Source organism: Anomaloglossus baeobatrachus, chromosome 7 (assembly GCF_048569485.1).
Source record: "Anomaloglossus baeobatrachus isolate aAnoBae1 chromosome 7, aAnoBae1.hap1, whole genome shotgun sequence".
Lineage (NCBI taxonomy): Eukaryota > Metazoa > Chordata > Amphibia > Anura > Aromobatidae > Anomaloglossus > Anomaloglossus baeobatrachus.
The window spans coordinates 35,094,121-35,113,002 of record NC_134359.1 but is presented as its reverse complement, the minus strand read 5'-3'; the positions used below and the strand labels follow the sequence as shown (position 1 = coordinate 35,113,002).

At 49.8% G+C, this 18,882-nt stretch overlaps 1 protein-coding gene across 1 annotated transcript in view; it reads right to left on the bottom strand.

The window, feature by feature from the left end:
• The window catches only part of LOC142246609 (protein mono-ADP-ribosyltransferase PARP15-like), a 331,278-nt gene that overhangs the window by 22,895 nt on the left and 289,501 nt on the right, over positions 1 to 18,882 (bottom strand). The window contains exon 11 of the mRNA XM_075319679.1: positions 15,965 to 16,139. Coding sequence (XP_075175794.1) covers positions 15,965 to 16,139 — 175 coding nt within the window. The remainder of the gene's footprint in view (positions 1 to 15,964; positions 16,140 to 18,882) is intronic.

The following is an 18,882-nucleotide window of genomic DNA, read 5'->3' as shown; positions in this document are numbered from 1 at the left end:
AACCTTCAGTCCCAGCAGAAAGTGAGCAGGGTAGAGTCACGAACTCTTATCCCCTGTAAATAGCCCACTTCATTTTTGAGTGGCCGCGAGCCCCCGGGTCCGGAGACCCTCGAGCCACAATAACCCCGGATCTGAGCAGTTCGACTGCTGCAGGGGTGGCACATCTCTCTATGGGAAATGGCGACAGGTCTCTCACTCTACAGGAAATGGGGGCAGGTCTCTCGTGATACAGGAACTGAAGGCAAGTCTCTCGTAATACAGGAACTGGGGGCAGGTCTCGTCATACAGGAAATGGGGGCATGCCTCTCTACAGGAAATGGGAACATGTCTCTCACTCTGCAGGAAATGGGGGCAGGTCTCTCGTGATACAGAAACTGGGGGCAGGTCTCTCATGATACAGGAAAAGGGGGCAGGTGTTGTGAATGTCGTCTGTGTGAGTGCTGTTTTGGAGCTCCCTCTGGTGGCCAGGAATGGTAGTGAAGCTGAGTCTGAGTCTGTGACTCAGACAGGTGTCGGCGTTAATTGGGAATTAAGGAAGTCCTATTGCAGACAAGCCTGGTGTATTTAGGAGAGCACTTTTTGCCTTGCTGGCACCGATGATAGTTTTCTTCAGTCTCTGAACCTGGCTTGGAGTTCTGTCCTTCCCTGTTTTCCTGTGCAAGGCTTCTGAAGATACGTTTGCAAGCTTTTGCTTTGCTTCCTTGCTTACATCTTAGGGTGTTTGTTTTTCTTTTGTTTTGAATTTGTTTTCTTGCAGATGAAGATTTGCTTTTCTAGTTTGGTGAGCATGGGGGTTCCTCTTTGCTAGCTCTTCTGCAAAAAAAGGGAGATTCTCCCCGTCAAACTTGATTATTTGCACTTTTGTATTTTTTGTGTTCTTTTTGGTATTTTGTCTTGCCCATTATTTACAAAAGTACCTGATATAGTGGGGGTGAGGTCGTTCGACCTCCAGGGCCATTTTTACTATCAGGAGAGTGGTATTTTTCTGCAGGGTTTTTGTATTGACCGCAATCAGTTTCCTTTTCTTTCCTTTGTATCTAGGTAGTCGGACCTTGCCTTTGCTAAATCTATTTTTCCTATCTGTGTATCGTGTTTTCCTACATCACCGTAATCTTTATATGTCAGGGGCTGGCTACTCCTTGGGGACTTCTCTGAGGCAAGGTAGATTTCCTCATTTCTATCTGTGAGGTGTAGCTAGTTTCTCCGGCTATGACGTGGCATCTAGGTGTGTTAAGAACGCTCCACGGCTACTTCTAGTGTGGTCTGATACTTAGGGGATTGCGGTCAGCTCAGGTTCCAACTACTCTTATTTTTCTTGGTGTTTTTCTACTAATGGGAGATTTTTGTAATCTTCCACGATTACCGGATCATAACAGTATCACCGGCCAACAAAAAAGGTACTCAAAAGAAGGGAAAATATTTTTTTTATCTCTATTTATTTTTCCTCTTATTCTTTGGGTACCATGGAATATTTCTTGTTGACATGGATACTAAACAGTTAGTTGAGCGTGTTGAGCATCTCTCCTCTGAAGTTCAGGCAATTTCAGCTTATCTTAGACAGACTCCTGTTTTAGAACCTAAAATTCCTGTTCCTGAATTATTCTCGGGGGATAAGTCTAAATTATTGAACTTTAAAAATAATTGTAAATAGCTTTTTGCCTTAAAACCTAAATCCTCAGGGAGCCCAGTGCATCAGGTTAAGATTGTCATCTCTTTGTTGTGCGATGACCCTCAGGACTGGGCCTATTCATTGGCTCCTGATGATCCAATTCTTGCTACTATGGATTCCTTTTTTCAGGCCCTGGGAATGTTGTATGATGAACCCAATGTTATTGACCAAGCAGAGAAAGCCTTGCTGGCTTTGATCCAAGGTCAGGACTCTGAAATATTTTGTCAAAAATTCAGAAAGTGGGCGGTCCTTACCAAATGGAATGATGAAGCACGTGAAGCACTTTTTTGTAAGGGTCTTGCGGATGCAGTGAAGAATGTTATGGTGGGATTTCCTATTCCTTCTGGTCTCGATTAATCTATGACTTCAGCTATTCAGAATGATAGGCGTTTACGCGAGTGCAAAACGATGCGTGCTAATGTACTGCTTGCGGAACAGTCTTCAGAGCCTATGCAGTGTGATAGGGTTCTCTCTAATGCTGAGTGGCAGGGTTTTAGACAGAAAAATAAGTCGTGTTTCTATTGTGGTGATGCGTCTCACACTATTTCTGTCTGTCGTTCTTTTGCTGTGGCGACTGTGCAACCTAAATTTCTTTTATCCGTCTCCTTGATTTGCTCATTATGCTCATTTTCCGCTATGGCTTTACTTGATTCAGGGGCCGACCTGACCTTACTGGATTTTGGGTTTGCTAAAAGTTGTGGCTTCCCCATGGTACCTTTGCAAACTTCTATTCCCTTACAGGGCATTGATGCTACTCTCCTAGCTGAGCATAAATCCCAATTTTGGACCCAGGTACTATGAGGGTTGCACCAGCTCATCAGGAGGATTGTAAATTTTTGGTACTACATAACGTGGATAATATTTTGGTACTGGGATGCCTTTGGCTGCAGACCCATAATCCAGTTCCAGATTGGAGAATGATCTTTCTGTGTTGTCTATTTCCCCTCCGCCACATGATGTACCTGAATATTTGTCAGATTTTCTCTATGTGTTTAATGGGACTGGTTCTGTTTCTTTACCTCCCCCACAGAGAGTGTGATTGTACCATTGAATTAGTGCCAGGTTGCAAATTTCCTAAGGGACGGATCTTCAATCTATCTGTTCCCGAACATGATGCTATGCGAACTTATATTAAGGAGTCATTGGAAAAAGGTCATATTAGACCGTCATCTTCATCCCTGGGTATTGTGTCCAAGAAGGATGGGTCATTGAGACCTTGTATTGACTAACGCCTCCTTAATAAAATCACTGTTAAATATCAGTATCCTTTGCCCCTGATGTCAGATCTGTTTCCAGAGTCAAGGGGGCTAAATGGTTTACTAAACTTGATCTTAAGGGGGCGTACAATCTCATTCAAATTAAGGAGGGCGATGAATGGAAGACGGCTTTTAATACCCCTGAGGGGCATTTTGAGTACCTAGTGATGCCTTTTGGGCTCACTAATGCCCTCTCCGTCTTTCAGTCATTCATGAAAATTTTTCGGGATCTAATTGGCAAATTTATGATGGTCTATTTGGATGATATTTTGATTTTTTCTGATGATTGGGATGCTCATGTTCAGCAGGTTCGGAAAGTTTTTCAGATACTTAAGGAAAATTCATTGTACGTTAAGGGATCAAAATGTCTCTTTGGCGTGCAGAAAATTTCCTTTTTGACTTTTATTTTGTCCCCAGCTGCTATTGGGATGGATCCGGTCAGGGTTTGGGTCATTCATGACTGGGTTCAGCCAACCTGTTTGAAATCCGTTCAAAAATTTTTGGGCTTTGACAATTTCTACCATAAATTTATACGCCATTTCTCTAGTGTGGTTAAGCCTTTGACTGATTTGACCAAAAAGGGAGCTGATGCTGAGAATTGGACTTCAGAGGCAATTATGGTCTTCCAGGAGCTTAAAAAGAGGTTCACGTCCCGGTCGCCTCACTCTGCTTTCTATTCTCTCCCTTCTCTGCACTACCCCTATTTCTCTAGACTCTGTGACTTCCTCTTGTTTGAATATCTTCTCCTTGATTTATCGTTTTATTGTTTTGTTTTTTTTTTTTAAGTGATTATCTATGTTCCATTTATACCATCCATAGAATGTTGCGAAGCCGGCGAAGGCTTGGTTTAGCATTAACTTCTGATCTGTTTCATTTGCAATAGTATGGTTGTATGTTCTAATTTTGTATTTCCTGGAAAAATTAATAAAATCTTAAATTGGAAAAAAAAAAAAAAAAAAGAGGTTCACTTCTGCCCCAGTCCTGCAGCAACCTGATGTTTTTCTTCCGTTTCAAGTGCCTCAGAGATTGGAGCAGGTGCAGTTTTGTCTCAAAGAGATCCTAGTACTTCCAAGCTTAAGCCTTGTGCCTTCTTCTCTCGAACATTTTCTCCATTTGAACGAAATTATGATGTGGGTAATTGGGAATTATTGGTAATAAAGTGGGCCTTTGAGGAATGGAGACACTGACTGGAGGGGGCGAGACATGAAATTGTGGTGCTCACTGATCATAAGAATCTGACCTATCTTGAATCTGCCAAGAGACTGAATCCTATGCAGGCTAGGTGGGCTCTATTTTTTACACGTTTCAATTTTGTGGTCTCTTTTCTTCCGGGCACTAAGAATATTAAAGCCGATGCCCTCTCTAGGAGTTTATTTGCTGATTCTCTGGATCTTGAGGAGCCATCTAAAATCTTGAATGAAGGTGAATCTTGAATGAATCTCTCCGCTATTTTGCCCGATTTGAGGTTAGCACTTGAGAGATTTCAGGGGGACAAATCTGAGAGATGTCCTGTGGCGAAACTGTATGTTCCTGGTCAATGGAGGACTAGAGTTATGTCCGAGATTCATTGTTCCACATTGGCTGGTCATCCTCGGATTTTTGGTACCAGGGATCTTGTGAGTAGGTCTTTTTGGTGGCCTTCTTTGTCAGGAGCTTTGTGCAATCTTATGGGATTTGTTCCAGATCCAAGCCTTGTTGTTCACGTTCTAGTGGGTTGTTGTTGTCATTACCTGTGCCTACAGGCCGCTTTACACACTGCGATCTCGCTAGCGAGATCGCTAGCGATTGTACCCGACCCCCTCGGTTCTGCATCACGGGCAAATCGCTGCCCGTGGCGCACAACATTGCTAAGAATGGTCACACGTACTTACCTGCTTAGCGACGTCGCTGTGGCCGGCGAACCGCCTCCTTTCTAAGGGGGCGGTTCGTGCGGCATCACAGCGACGTCACTAAGTGGCCGCCCAATAGAAGCGGAGGGGCGGAGATGAGCGGGCGGAACATCCCACCCACCTCCTTCCTTCCTCATTGCCGGCGGCCGCAGGTACAGTGATGTTCCTCGTTCCTGCGGTGTCACACATAGCGATGTGTGCTGCCACAAGAACGACGAACAACCTGCGTCTTGCAACAGCAACGATAATTGGAAATAGAACGACGCGCCAACGATCAACGATAAGGTAAGTAATTTTGATCGTTAACGGTTGTTCGTGCATTTCACATACAACGACGTCGCTAACGAGGCCGGATGTGCGTCACGAATTCCGTGACCCCCAGCGACATCTCATTAGCGATGTCGTTGCGTGTAAAGCGGCCTTAAGAGACCCTGGACTCATATTGCTATGGATTTTGTATTGGATCTTCCTGTCTCTCAAAGGATGACGGTTATTTGTTTTTTTTGTGATAGATTCTCTAAGATAGTCAATTCGGTACCATTACCGAAGTTGACTTTTTCAGAGTTGGTGCTCTTGTTTTTTCAACAGGTGGTTTGTTTACATGGTATTCCTGAAAATATCGTGTCAGACAAAGTTCAGTTTGTGTCCAGATTTTGGAGAGCTTTTTGTTCTAGATTAGGAATTGAACTGTCTTTTTCTTCTGCTTTTCATCCTCAGACCAATGGCCAGACTGAGAGTGCTGTATCTGCTGATCAAGATGACTGGGTTTCTTTTTTGCCCTTGGCAGAGTTTGCTCTCAATAATAGGGCGAGCTCTGCTACGTTGATGTCTCCTTTTTTCTGCAATTTTAGATTTCATCCTAGGTTCTCTTTAGGGCAGGATAAGGCTTCGGTCTGCCCGGGAGTTGATTCTGTGGTGGAGAGAATGCAGCAGATTTGTTAAGAAATAACGTCTTGAACACCATTCTAAAGCGGGCTTTACACACTGCGACATCGCTAGCGATGTCGCGAGCGATAGCACCAGCCCACGTCGGTGGCGCATCACACACAATTACCTCTTCACCGACGTCACTGTGGCCGCCGAACAATCTCTGCTTTAAGGGGGAGTTCGTTCGGCGTCACAGCGGCGTCACTAAGCGGCCGCCCAATAGAAGCGAAGGGGCAGAGATGAGCGGGCGGAACATCCCGCCCACCTCCTTCCTTCCTCATTGCCGGAAGCCGCAGGTACGGTGATGTTCCTCGTTCCTGCGGTGTCACACATAGCGATGTGTGCTGCCGCAGGAACAACGAACAACCAGCATCCTGCAACAGCAACGATAATTGGGATTAGAACGACGAGTCAATGATCAACGATTAGGTGAGTAATTTTGATCGTTAATGGTCGTTCGTGCATTTCACACGCAACAACGTCGCTAACGAAGCCGGATGTGCGTCACGAATTCCGTAACCTCCAACGACATCTCGTTAGCGATGTCGTTGCGTGTAAAGCCCGCTTAAGTCTGAACTGGGTACAAAGACCCTAAAGAAACTTCACTATATAAAGAGAAGGGATGCACACCAGTGACTATGTAAGGGGAATACATATAAAGCAGAAACTGCTGTGTGAATACTGTCATGCAAAATTCAATAGCTTTATGTGAAAATGAACATATGACAATGGAATCTGCATAACTGCCATGAACTTTTTCATGGCAGTACTCACACAGCAGTTTCTGCTTTACATGTATTCCCCTTGCATGATCACTTTTGTGCATCCCTTCTCTTTATATAGTGGTTTTTTTAGGGTCTTTGCACCCAGTTCAGACTTAAGCCTGCTTTACACGTTGCAATTTGTTGTGCAATCGCGTTTGCGATGTGACACGCCCAGATCGCATATGTGATCTAATGAGATAGCACATAGGTCGTTCATTTGCTGTCACACGTGCGTTAGTAGTCTATATTAAATTGATCAATATTGTGTGCGATTCTTTAGATCATGTGTTCTCTGACGTATGGATTGGGAACCCTTTTTTTTGTAATGACTTGCCAAGCGTGTGTAATGTGTGTGTAATGCGTGTGTAATGTGTAGGCGATGCGTTTTTACTGTGTCATCTGCCATTCAGCTCTGCTACATGGCCGCTGACAGCAGCCACAGACAGCCATGTAGGAGAGCTGAATGGCAGATGACAGCAGACATAGACAGAGCCGCACGATCAGAATGAACTCGAGTGAACTTCACCCGACTTCATTGTCATGCCGCGGCTCTGTCTGTGTCGCGCACTGATTAGCGGTCACCCGTGATGGACTCACCGGTGACCGCTAATCTCCTGAGTGACTGAATTTAGCAGCGCGATTAGCGCTCCCGTCACTCAGGTTACACGCGGCCAGCTGTATTCTCCCCCCGGGTCTGAAACTCACCTGTGACTTCTTCGCTGTCACTTGGGTGACTTGCTGTCACTGTTGGAGGATCCAGCGGTGGCCGCGAGTGACATCAGTGACAGCACAGCTGATTGCGCGGCTGTGTTCAGTTGCTGCGTGGAGCTGTCAGGGGCGGCGGTGTCTTCTGCCGCTCCTGTCAGCTTCATGTAGCAGAGCTGAGAGCGTTGCAGGAAATACGTCGGACAAGGATGTGTTATTTGTGGACTTAATAAAGTGGTGAACGAGGGTCTTTGTTTTTGTTTATTATTTCAAATAAAGGATTTTTTAACTCTGTGTTTGTTAACTTTAATTTACAAGTTAATCATTGTGTCGCGGGCGGGGAGGGGACACTGCACTCACCCACTGCTCAGGTCCGGCTGCTGCTGCTGCTCGGTGGTGGCTCGAGCGGTGGGCCGGATCCCGGGGACTCGAGCGGCGCTCCTTGCCTGTGAGTGAAAAGGTGGATGGTTTTGGGGATTTATTGTCCGTGACGCCACCCACGGTTGTGGTGAGGTTGTGACACCACCGCTGCTCTGGATGGAGATCCCGGGAGCGATGACAGGGAGCAGCTTGGATGTTGTTTTTCCCCTCTGTGGGTAGGGGGGTTGGTTGTCCCGGGGCCCGGTGAGGGAGGAATGGCAGGCGGGTTACGGGGCCTGGTGAGGTGCAGGGTCGCGGGGGCAGCGCGGTGCCGCACGGCACAGTGGTACTCACTCAGCCAATGATGAACACAAAGTCTCCGGTAAAGCAAACGGCTGCATGGACGGGTCCCACAGACGGCTGCGGTAGTTCTCCCGGTAGGTTGGTGGTGACTGCCTTTCCCTGCACCTGTGTTATGTTCACGGTTCCAATGGCTTCCCACCGGTAACCCGCTCCCCAGCTTAGATGAAGGCTGAGGGAAACTTTTGCCCGCAGGCTCTGGCCCTGGGAACTGTAGCCTTGGCGGTGACTGTATTTCCCTTCACGGTTTGAGCTATTGCCTTCAATCGGGTCTTGACTGCTGGGAAACCCCGGAGGTTCCCTTCGCTAATGGATTTGACCGGTTTTACGGCGACTCCTAGCCTGGTCGGGGTCCGTAAACCCTGCCGAATGGTGCTGGCTTCTCTTCGCTCCCCGATCCGGTACCGGCGGGCCACCGCCCGTCCCCGGTCCTTACGGTTTACTTCAATCAGCCTCTCCTGCAGACGGTCACCACCGTCTGCCAACCTTGCTGTATGTGCCCAGGCCACGCACCCGGACACGGTCAGTCTCCTCCACTACCACTTCACTTCACCACTCCTCAAACTCCAAACTCTAGCTGTCTGACTCCTTTTCCCGCCTCCAGGACTGTGAACTCCTCGGTGGGTGGGGCCAACCACCTGGCTCCACCCCCTGGTGTGGACATAAGCCCCTGGAGGGAGGCAACAAGGATTTTTGTCTGACTTCGGTGTGCCTAGCCGGGGTGTGTTGTTGTAGTACCTGTGACGTCCTGGCTTGTCCAGGGTGCCACAATTGCGGGTGTCTCATAGATGCCTGCAATGATTAATCTAGGATTTAGTGGCAGCTATAGGCTGCCAATAACTCCTTATTACCCCGATTGTCAATGCACCAGGGCAAAACGGGTTGAGCCAGGTACAGTCTCCGAACAGTCGCATCTTATGGATGCGGCCATTATGGGCGGCTGCTGACTGATATTGTTAGGCTGGGGGGCTCCCCATAACGTGGAGCTCCCCATCCTGAGAATACCAGCCTTCAGCCGTATGGCTTTATCTGGCTGGTATTAAAATTGGGGGGGACCGCACGCCGTTTTTTTAAATTATTTATTTAGTTTACTGCACAGCATAGACACACCCACACAGCTTCTGACGTATTAAAGTTGTATTTGCTAAATCGTATGAGGGATGTCGCACGCTGCAATTGACTAGGTTTGTGCAAGAATACGTTCAATTCTAGACAAAGATACGATATGTTTGCGATCAACGTATTTGCGTTCAATCTTGATCGCACGTAGGTGTCACACGCAAATACGTCATGCACGATGCCAGATGTGCGTCACTTACAACTTGACCCCAACGACGGATTGTAAGATCGATTGAAGCGTGTAAAGCGGGCTTAAGAATGGTGTTCCAGACATTATTTCTTAATTGGTTTGTAGTCTTTCGTTTGTGAACCCGTCCCCACCCAAACCTATTGCCAGTCCACATACATATATAGCCTGGGTCTCAGCTTCTCATACATGGTAAGTTTTTTAACTGCATGAGAGGACACACATTAGCTAGGGACCCCAATGTAAGAGAATACCGTGACAAGGTTTTGGGGCTCTGTTGTATTGATCAATTCAATAGCTAAATTTCTCTTTATTCTTAAGTTCATGGCAGTAATGCAGATTCCATTGTCATATTTTCATTTTCACATATAGCTATTGTATTTTTCATACCAGTATTCACACAGCAGTTTCTGCTTTACATGTATTCCCCTTGCATAGTCACTGATGTGCATCCCTTCTCTTTATATAGTGCAGCAGATTTTGGCTCAAGAAGTGGACAAATTGTTTCAGTCCCAGGAGAATGCTCAAAGGTTTGCCAACCGAGGTAGGACAGTTGGTTCCCGGTTTAAAGTGGGGGACATGGTTTGGTTTCTTCGCCTAAATTTAAGCCTAGATTTATTGGGCTCTATAAGATTTTGGAGATTATTAATCCCGTATCTTTTTATTTGGCTCTTCCTGAGTCGTTTAAAATTCCCAATGTTTTTCATAAGTTTTTGTTAAAGAAACCTGTGGAGCCAGTAGTTCCCACAGCAGTGCCTCCGGATCCTGTATTGGTAGAAAGGGATCTGGAGTATGAGGTAGAGAAAATTTTGGATTCCCGTCTTAATAGACGAAATCTCCAGTACCTTGTTAAGTGGACGGGTTATGGTCAGGAGGACAATTCTTGGGTCTTTCATTCTGACATTCACGCTGACAGATTGGTTCGTACCTTCCATCATGCCCATCCTGACAGACCCGGTGGTTCTGGTGAGGGTTCGGTGACCCCTCCTCAAGGGGGGGGTACTGTTGTGAATGTCGTCTGTATGGGGGCTGTTTTGAAGCTCCCTCTGGTGGCCAGGAATGGTAGTGAAGCTGAGTCTGAGTCTTTGACTCAGACAGGTGTCGGCGTTAATTGGGAATTAAGGAAGTCCTATTGCAGACAAGCCTGGTGTATATAGGAGGGCACTTTTTGCTTTGCTGGCGCCGGTGATAGTTGAATTTTCCTCAGTCTCTGAACCTGGCTTGGAGTTCTGTCCTTACCTGTTTTCCTGTGCAAGACTTCTGCAGATAAGTTTGCAAGCTTTTGCTTTGCTTCCTTGCTTACACCTTAGGGTGTTTGTTTTTCTTTTGTGTTGAATTTGTTTTCTTGTAGGTGAAGATTTGCTTTTCTAGTTTGGTGAGCATGGGGGTTCCCCCTTTGCTAGCTCTTCTGCAAGAAAAGGGAGATTCTCCCTGTCAAACTTGATTATTTGCACTTTTATAGTTTTTGTGTTCTTTTTGGTATTTTGTCTCTCTCATTATTTACAAGAGTACCTGATATAGTGGGGGTGAGGTCGTTCGACCTCCAGGGCCATTTTTACTATCAGGAGATATACTTTTCTGCAGGGTTTTTGTACTGACCGCAATCAATTTCCTTTTCTTCCCTTTGTATCTAGGTAGTCGGACCTCACCTTTGCTAAATCTATTTTTCCTATGTGTGTATCGTGATTTCCTACATCACCGTAATCTTTATATGTCGGGGCTGGCTACTCCTTTGGGGACTTCTCTGAGGCAAAGTAGATTTCCTAATTTCTATCTGTGAGGTGTAGCTAGTTTCTCCATCTGTGACGTGGCGTCTAGGTGTGTTAGGAACGCTCCACGGCTACTTCTAGTGTGATAGTTAGGGGATTGCGGTCAGCTCAGGTTCCAACTACTCTTGTTTTCTTGGTGTTTTTCCACTAATGGGAGTTTTTTGTAATCTTCCACGGTTACAGGATCAGAACAGGCAGGTCTCTTGTTCTACAGAAAATGGGGGCAGGTCTCTCACTTTACAGAAAATGGGGGCAGGTCTCCCACTCTACAGGAAATGGGGACAGATCTCTCACTCGACAGGTAATGGGGACAGGGGTGTCACTCTACAGGAAAAGGGAACAGGTCTCTCATGCTACAAGATATGGGGGCAGGGCTCTCACTCTACAGGAAATGAGGGCAGGTCTCTCATGATACAGAAAATGGGGGCAGGTCTCTCAGCCTACAGAAAATGGGGACAGGTCTGTCACTCTACAGGAAATGGGGGCATGTCTCTCACTCTACAGGAAATGGGGACAGGTCTCTCACTCTACAGGAAATGGGGGCAGGTCTCTCACTCTACAGGAAATGGGGGCAGGTCTCTCACTCTACAGGAAATGGGGACAGGTCTCTCACTCTATAGGAAATGGGGAAAGATCTCTCATGCTACAGGAAATGGGGTCAGGTCTCTCACCCTACAGGAAATGGGGACAGGTCTCTCACTTTACAGGAAATGGGGGCAGATCTCTCACTCTACAGGAAATGGGGGCAGGTCTCTCACTCTGGAGGAAATGGGGACAGGTCTCTCACTCTATAGGAAATGGGGAAAGATCTCTCATGCTACAGGAAATGGGAACAGGTCTCTCACTCTACAGGAAATGGGGGCAGGGCTCTCACTCTACAGGAAATGGGGGCAGGGCTCTCACTCTACAGGAAATGGGGCAGGGCTCTCACTCTACAGGAAATGGGGGCAGGTCTCTCACTCTACAGGAAATGGGGGCAGGTGTCTTACTCTAGAAGAAATGGGGACAGGTCTCTCACTCTACAGGAAATGGAGGCAGGTCATTGTTTCTGTACAGGATGTGGGGGGCAGGATGTGACTGTTTGTTTTGCTTCTGCTCTCTTGTCTTTCAACTACATACAGGTATAATGGAGAGGCAGGCTTCATTTAACTCCTTCACGACCATGGATGGAAAGATCCGTCATGGTGCCCTGGGCCTTAACGACCAAGGACGGATCTTTCCATCATGGCGTAATCGCGGCACCGGAGCCTCCGGTGACTGCGAAAAGTTAGCATAAACCGCAGATTCGGGGAGGAGGGGACCTGTACCTGACCTCAGGAGGGGTGGTGCCTCCTCCCCGGACCTACGGAGGCTGTGATTGGCTGACGAACGCCGCTTAACCAATCACAGCCACTGTAATGTTCCAGCCACTTAAAGTGACTGAAACATTGAAATCCAGCCCTGGCCAGTGCAGCTATAGCACTGGCCATTGGCTGGAGCTGGGTGACCTCACTGGATCACCCTCCCCCAGCTCCAGTAGCTCTGATTGGAGAGATCGGCCTTGTGACCGCTGTCTCCAATCACAGTGGACCTGTTGCCGGTGACCGCCCCATCAGCTTCACTTGTCGGCCCTGCAGCACGCCAGCACAGTGAGTGTTCACAGTGAAATGGCAGGGCGACAAGCTCCGGTAACATGCTGTTATGTGACCGGAGCATGGGACCCGGAAGTTGCTGCGCTGCCATTGCACTGTATGAAACCGGCCTCCCGATCCGCCGCCGCCACTGCCCTCCGCGATCTGCCACCCGCACCCCCACCCCTCGTATCTGCTGCCCGCACCCTCACCCCCACACCTCCCGATCCGCTGCTGCCCTCCGCGATCTGCCACCCGATCTGCTGCCTGCACCCCCACCCCTCGTATCTGCTGCCCGCCCCCTCACCCCCACACCTCCCGATCCGCCGCTGCCCTCCGCGATCTGCCACCCGATCTGCTGCCCGCATCCCCACCCCTCGTATCTGCTGCCCGCCCCCTCACCCCCACACCTCCCGATCCGCCGCTGCCCTCCGTGATCTGCCACCCGATCTGCTGCCCGCACCCCACTCCTCGTATCTGCTGCTCACACCCTCACCCCCCGATCCGCCGCCGCCGCCCTGCATCTGCCACAGTGCCACCGGTCCCCCCCCGATCTGCTGCCCGGCCCCTTTCCCTCGTGATCGGCTGCTCGTCCCCTCACCTCTGTGATGTGCTGCCAGCCCCCTCCACTCGAGATCGGCTGCCCGCTTCCTCCTCCGTTATGTGCTGCCCGGCCCCGCCCCCTCTCTGTTATGTGCTGCCCGGCCCCGCCCTCTCTCCTCCGTTATGTGCTGCCCGGTCCCGCCCTCTCTCCTCCGTTATGTGCTGCCCGGCCCCGCCCCCTCTCCTCCGTTTTGTGCTGCCCGGCACCGCCCCCTCTCCTCCGTTATGTGCTGCGCGCCCCCTCTCCGTTATGTGCTGCCCGTCCCCTTCCCTCCGTTATATGCTGCGCGCCCCCTCTCCTCCGTTATGTGCTGCTCTCCCCCTCACCTCCGTGATGTGCTGCCCGCTCCCCCCCACCTCTCACCCCCGTGATCGGCTACTCGCCCCCTCCCCTGTCACCCCCGTAATGTGCGCTCCCTCCCCTGTCACCCCCGTGATGTGCGCTCCCTCCCCTGTCACCCCCGTGATGTGCGCTCCCTCCCCTGTCACCCCCGTGATGTGCGCTCCCTTACCTGTCACCGCCGTGATGTGCGCTCCCTCACCTGTCACCGCCGTGATGTGCGCTCCCTCACTTGTCACCGCCGTGATGTGTGCTCCCTCCCCTGTCACCGCCGTGATGTGTGCTCCCTCCCCTGTCACCCCCGTGATGTGTGCTCCCTCCCCTGTCACCCCCGTGATGTGCGCTCCCTCCCCTGTCACCCCCGTTATGTGCGCTCCCTCACCTGTCACCCCGTGATCTGTGCTCCCTCACCTGTCACCCCGTGATCTGTGCTCCCTCAACTGTCACCCCGTGATCTGTGCTCCCTCACCTGTCACCCCGTGATCTGTGCTCCCTCCCCTGTCACCCCCGTGATGTGCGCTCCCTCACCTGTCACCCCCGTGATCTGTGCTCCCTCACCTGTCACCCCCGTGATCTGCTGTCCGCTCTCCCTCACCTCTCACCCCCGTGATTTGTGCTCTGCTCACCTGTCTCCTCCGTGATCTGCGCTGCGCTCCCTACCCCACCTCTCACCCTCCCCGATCTGCTGCCTCCTTCATCTCCTGTGATCCAGCTGCCTAAATCCATCCTGTAGGGTAACTATCCCCAATCTCACCTCCCACTCCCCTTCCCACCCATCCCCCCCTCCCCCCATCCTCTGCCGCTCCTGCATCCACTGCGCCCTCTCCCATCCGCCCCCACCCTATCCCAGTCGCCGTCTCACAATCACAGATGCTCCCTTTATATGCCGCTGCCCCCCCATCTGCCGCTGCCCCATCTGCCGGCCCCCCCATCTGCCGCTGTTTTTTTTTTCTATGCCATGGGGGTCTAGTTTCCAAAATGGGGTCACATGTGGGGGAGCTCCACTGTTTCGGCACCTCAGGGGGTCTCCAAACGCAACATGGAATATGCTAATTATCCCAGACAATTTTGCGTTTGAAACGTCAAATGACGCTCCTTGCCTTCCGAGCCCTGCTGTGCGCCCAAACATTTTATTTCCACCACATATGAGGTGTCTGTGTACTCAGGAGAAATTGCACAATACATTTTATGGTGCAATTTTTCCTGATACCCTTGTGAAAAAAAAAAGCTACCTGGTTGAAGTAACAATTTTGTGGTAAAAATCTTTTTTTTTATTTTCACGGCTCAACTCTATTAACTTTTGTGAAGCCCCCAGAGGCTCAAAATGCTCAATAAACATCTAGATAAATTCCATGAGGGGTCTAGTTTCCAAAATGGGGTCACATGTGGGGGAGCTCCACTGTTTCGGCACCTCAGGGGCTCTCCAAACGCAACATGGTGGGGCTAACGATTCCAGCTAATTTTCTGTTCAAAAAAGTCAAATGGCGCTCCTTCCCTTCCGAGTCCTGCCGTGCGCCCAAACAGTGGTTTTTCCCCACATATGAGGTATCTGCATACTCAGTAGAAATTGCCCAACAAATTTTGGGGGTTCATTTAATCCTGCTACCCTTGTGAATATGCAATATTTGAGGCTAAATTAACATTTTTGTTGCAAAAAGTAAAATGTTCATTTTTTCCTTCCACATTGCTTTAGTTACTGTGAAGCACCTGAAGGGTTAATAACCTTCTTGAATGTGGTTTTGAGTAGCCTGAGGGGTGCCGTTTTTGGAATGGTGTCACTTTTGGGTGTTTTGTGTCATGTAGACCTTTCAAAATCGCTTCAAATGTGATGTGGTCCCTAAAAAAAGTGGCTTTGTAAATTTTGTTGTAAAAATGAGAAATTGCTCATAAACTTTGAACCCCTATAACTTCCTTAAATTTTTTTTTTTCCCCAAAATTGTTCTGATGTAAAGTAGACATGTGGGAAATGTTATTTATTAATTATTTTGTGTCATATGTCTCGTTGGTTTTAGAGTATAAAAATTCAAAGTTTGAAAATTACAAAATTTTCAAAATTTTCGCGAAATTTCCGTTTTTTTCACAAAGAAACGCAAAAAATATCGGCCTAAATTTACCACTAACATGAAGCCCAATATGTCACGAAAAAACAATCTCAGAATCACCGGGATCCGCTGAAGCGTTCCAGAGTTATAACCTCATAAAGTGACACTGGTCAGAATTGCAAAAAATGGCCTGGTCTTTAGGGTCAAAATAGGCTTGGGGCTGAAGGGGTTAAGGGCAATCAATCAATGAAAAACTAAATTTGGGCTACAAATGAGAGAATGGAAGTTTGAACACCTATAGTGCAGTTAGAAGGTTAAAGTAGAGTTGTACAATTTGCCATAGACTCACTGTCTGGTAACTTACCATTTTTTCCGCTGTAGTTTCGGTTAAATCCATTATGATTAATGTTATAAATTGCATCAGCAGATGTGCCGTGATACAGGTGCCTTATATTTTTCTGGCCAGGATTCTTTTCATTCACGCTGTGCTTATTTATGGCGAAACACATGAAGGCTTTTACATTCTGAATACGTTTGATCTAGAAGATAAACAAAAAGTGTTTTTTTTTTTTTGTGTTTTAGTATCTCCTGTTAAGCATTTTTCAGGAGACATATATCAAGATCAAGGATATGGACACTTTCTGGGGCATTTTTTTTTTACACAAATGCATATGTGACGCCCTGGCCGTGCCTGGTAGTCACAGATAGGGCCCTGCATTACACCCGTCCCCTAACAAGGTGACAGCAGCCAAACATAAAAACCGTAGTCACCTCCCCCAGGGCTTGATGAACACACCAGGGGGCATAGCCAGGCGGTTGGACACGCCCACCGAGGAGTTCGGATGGCCTGAGGCGGGAAAACACAGTAGTGCAATTTGAGAGTTCAGTGGAGGAGGTCAGGCCTGTGTGACAGGCCTGTAGCAGACTGACAGGTGCCAGGGTAGGAGCCCGGGCACCTTTGGCTAGGAGGCATACGGAGGCCTCTGTCTGCAGGAGCCGGGAAGACGGCTCGGTGGAACCGAGGTGGACCTGAACAGGGTAGTGGCCAGCCGGTACCGACCCGGGGAACCGACTCAGAAACCGGAGCACAAAGGGGGGTACTCAGACCCTGAAGCTAGGTACAGAAGCTACTGGGGGCTAGCTAATTAACTGATTGCGGCCAGGACTATAGGTCCTATCCCACCCAAAGTCCCGACTGAAGACAACAGCCCAACGAGGGGGATAGAAAGCCACCGCCACGGCAGCGCCTGAGGGCAAAGGGCTCCTCAGGCAACCACAAGCCGGGGAGCGGACTCCTGAAGTTGCAAGCGCAGATAGTCCACCATCACAAAACAGGTGCGGGAGAAAGACAGAGACCACCAACCTGGTGGGGGACCAGACTGCAGCCGGCTGTGGGCACCGACCACCATCACCTTGGTTTACCAGAGTGTGTTTACTAATAGTGAGTACATCAGTGCCCTCCGGCCGCCCATCTCCCTGCATCGCCCAACTCCCCCAAGGGTCCCAGGGCCACCATCCCTACCCACGGAGGGGTTAACTACTTGCTGCGCAACATCTCCCCCGGGTGCCCCGTAACTGCAGTGGTGTCCACCTTCACCACAACCCGTGGGTGGCGTCACGAACTTAAACACGGCTCCGGCCGTGCATCTAAGCCCCCAAACCACAAATCCCCTTTTGATTGAAGTGACCGCAGGACCCCCGGGTCCGGAGACACTCGAGCCACACACCAGCAGGTCGGGATTCGAGCGGCTCGGCTGCCGAGCACGGGACAGTACATCTCAATTCCTGGCATCACGAACAGGATACTTACCCATTCGCTTACCTAGTAAAGTGTGCCTTAAAGTGAAGTCAGCGGTGATCCGTTGTAGAATTTTCAGAATCCGCCATCTTGCTGCCATCTTTTGGCGCGAAGATTCCCGCCAGAGTCTTCTTCCCCGCGAAAAGAGCGCGAGAACTGAGGCCCAGCTCCCTGGGAACACGGCCGAAAGGCAAAGCCGGAGGTCGAAAAACGAAACTTACCGGCCGGCTGGAGGAGTGCCGCAAAGAGACCAAGGGGGAAAAGCGGGACGATGTCCGCACCTAACCCGGATGGTGCAGTGGCGCCGGCCGCTGGAGCGACGGCGCCCGCAGGTGTGCCAGACGGCGGGAACGTGGCGGCGCTCGCTCTGGTCGCAGGAGCGGGAGAGGCCGTGGCTCCGATGGTCACCCAGGTAATGCCAATCTCCTTGCCCTACGTGCCCGGTGCTGCCTGGTTACCCCAGTACGATGGGAAGCCGGAAGCCTTGCAGGTGTTCCAGAAGAAAATATGCACAATCCTCGATTTGTATGCCATGACTTGCAAGCAGCGTGCAGCGGTAGTGCTAGGGCAGCTGACCGGCGCCGCCAAGCAGGAGGTGGAGACTTGGGCAGACGCGGACCGGGCCTCTGTAACCACCATTTTCGATAAACTCCAGGTCGCCTTAGAAACCCGCACTGAAGCGGAGTTACGGATGCAGTTTTATCATTGTCGGCAGCGACCGAAGGACAGTATCCGAGACTACGCCTTGCGGCTGCAGACGGCCTTGCATACACTGAGGCAGGTGGACCCCATCAATGAGACTGACAGTAACAAGATGCTAGTAGAACAGTTCCTGCAGGGACTGGGGTCCGCCAAAGATCGCAAACAACTGCGGCTGTGGTCTCTAGAGCACACCGACCTGGACTTTGCAGTACTAAAAGAGCGGGCCATCAAAGCCCTACAGGCATCGGATGTTGGTGCCCCTGATCTGTCACCTTGGCCGGCTGACTCCGCTCCCGTCTCAGCAGTATCCCCCTTGTTGGCCCTGCCGGCCCCTGCTGCAGCCACCGGAGCTCCGGAAGATCTGTCGTCGCAAGTCCGGCGTCTGAATGATGACGTCACCAGGATCCTCGCCGCTCTACAGCTACTGACGAAAGTCAAGCCCACGGAGAAGATACAGCTAGCCGACAGCCCGGAGAACGTCCTCTCTATGCAGCGGAGGAGGAACAACAATCCCCGGTATGGACCGCCTGTCTGCTACAGACGTAATAAGACCGGCCACTACTTCAGACGGTGTCCGTTAAACGAGCAACCCCTGAGGCCAAGGGCCAATCCTCAGGAGTAGATCCTCAAGGCCCAGCTGATTGGCGGGACCGGTACGTTGGAGGTCGCCCCATCATCTCCCTGGCAGTGGATGGTATCCCGACCATGGCCCTTCTCGACTCCGGATCGCAGGTAACGACTATGCCTTACACGTTGTACCAGCGGTATTGGTCTGATAGTGA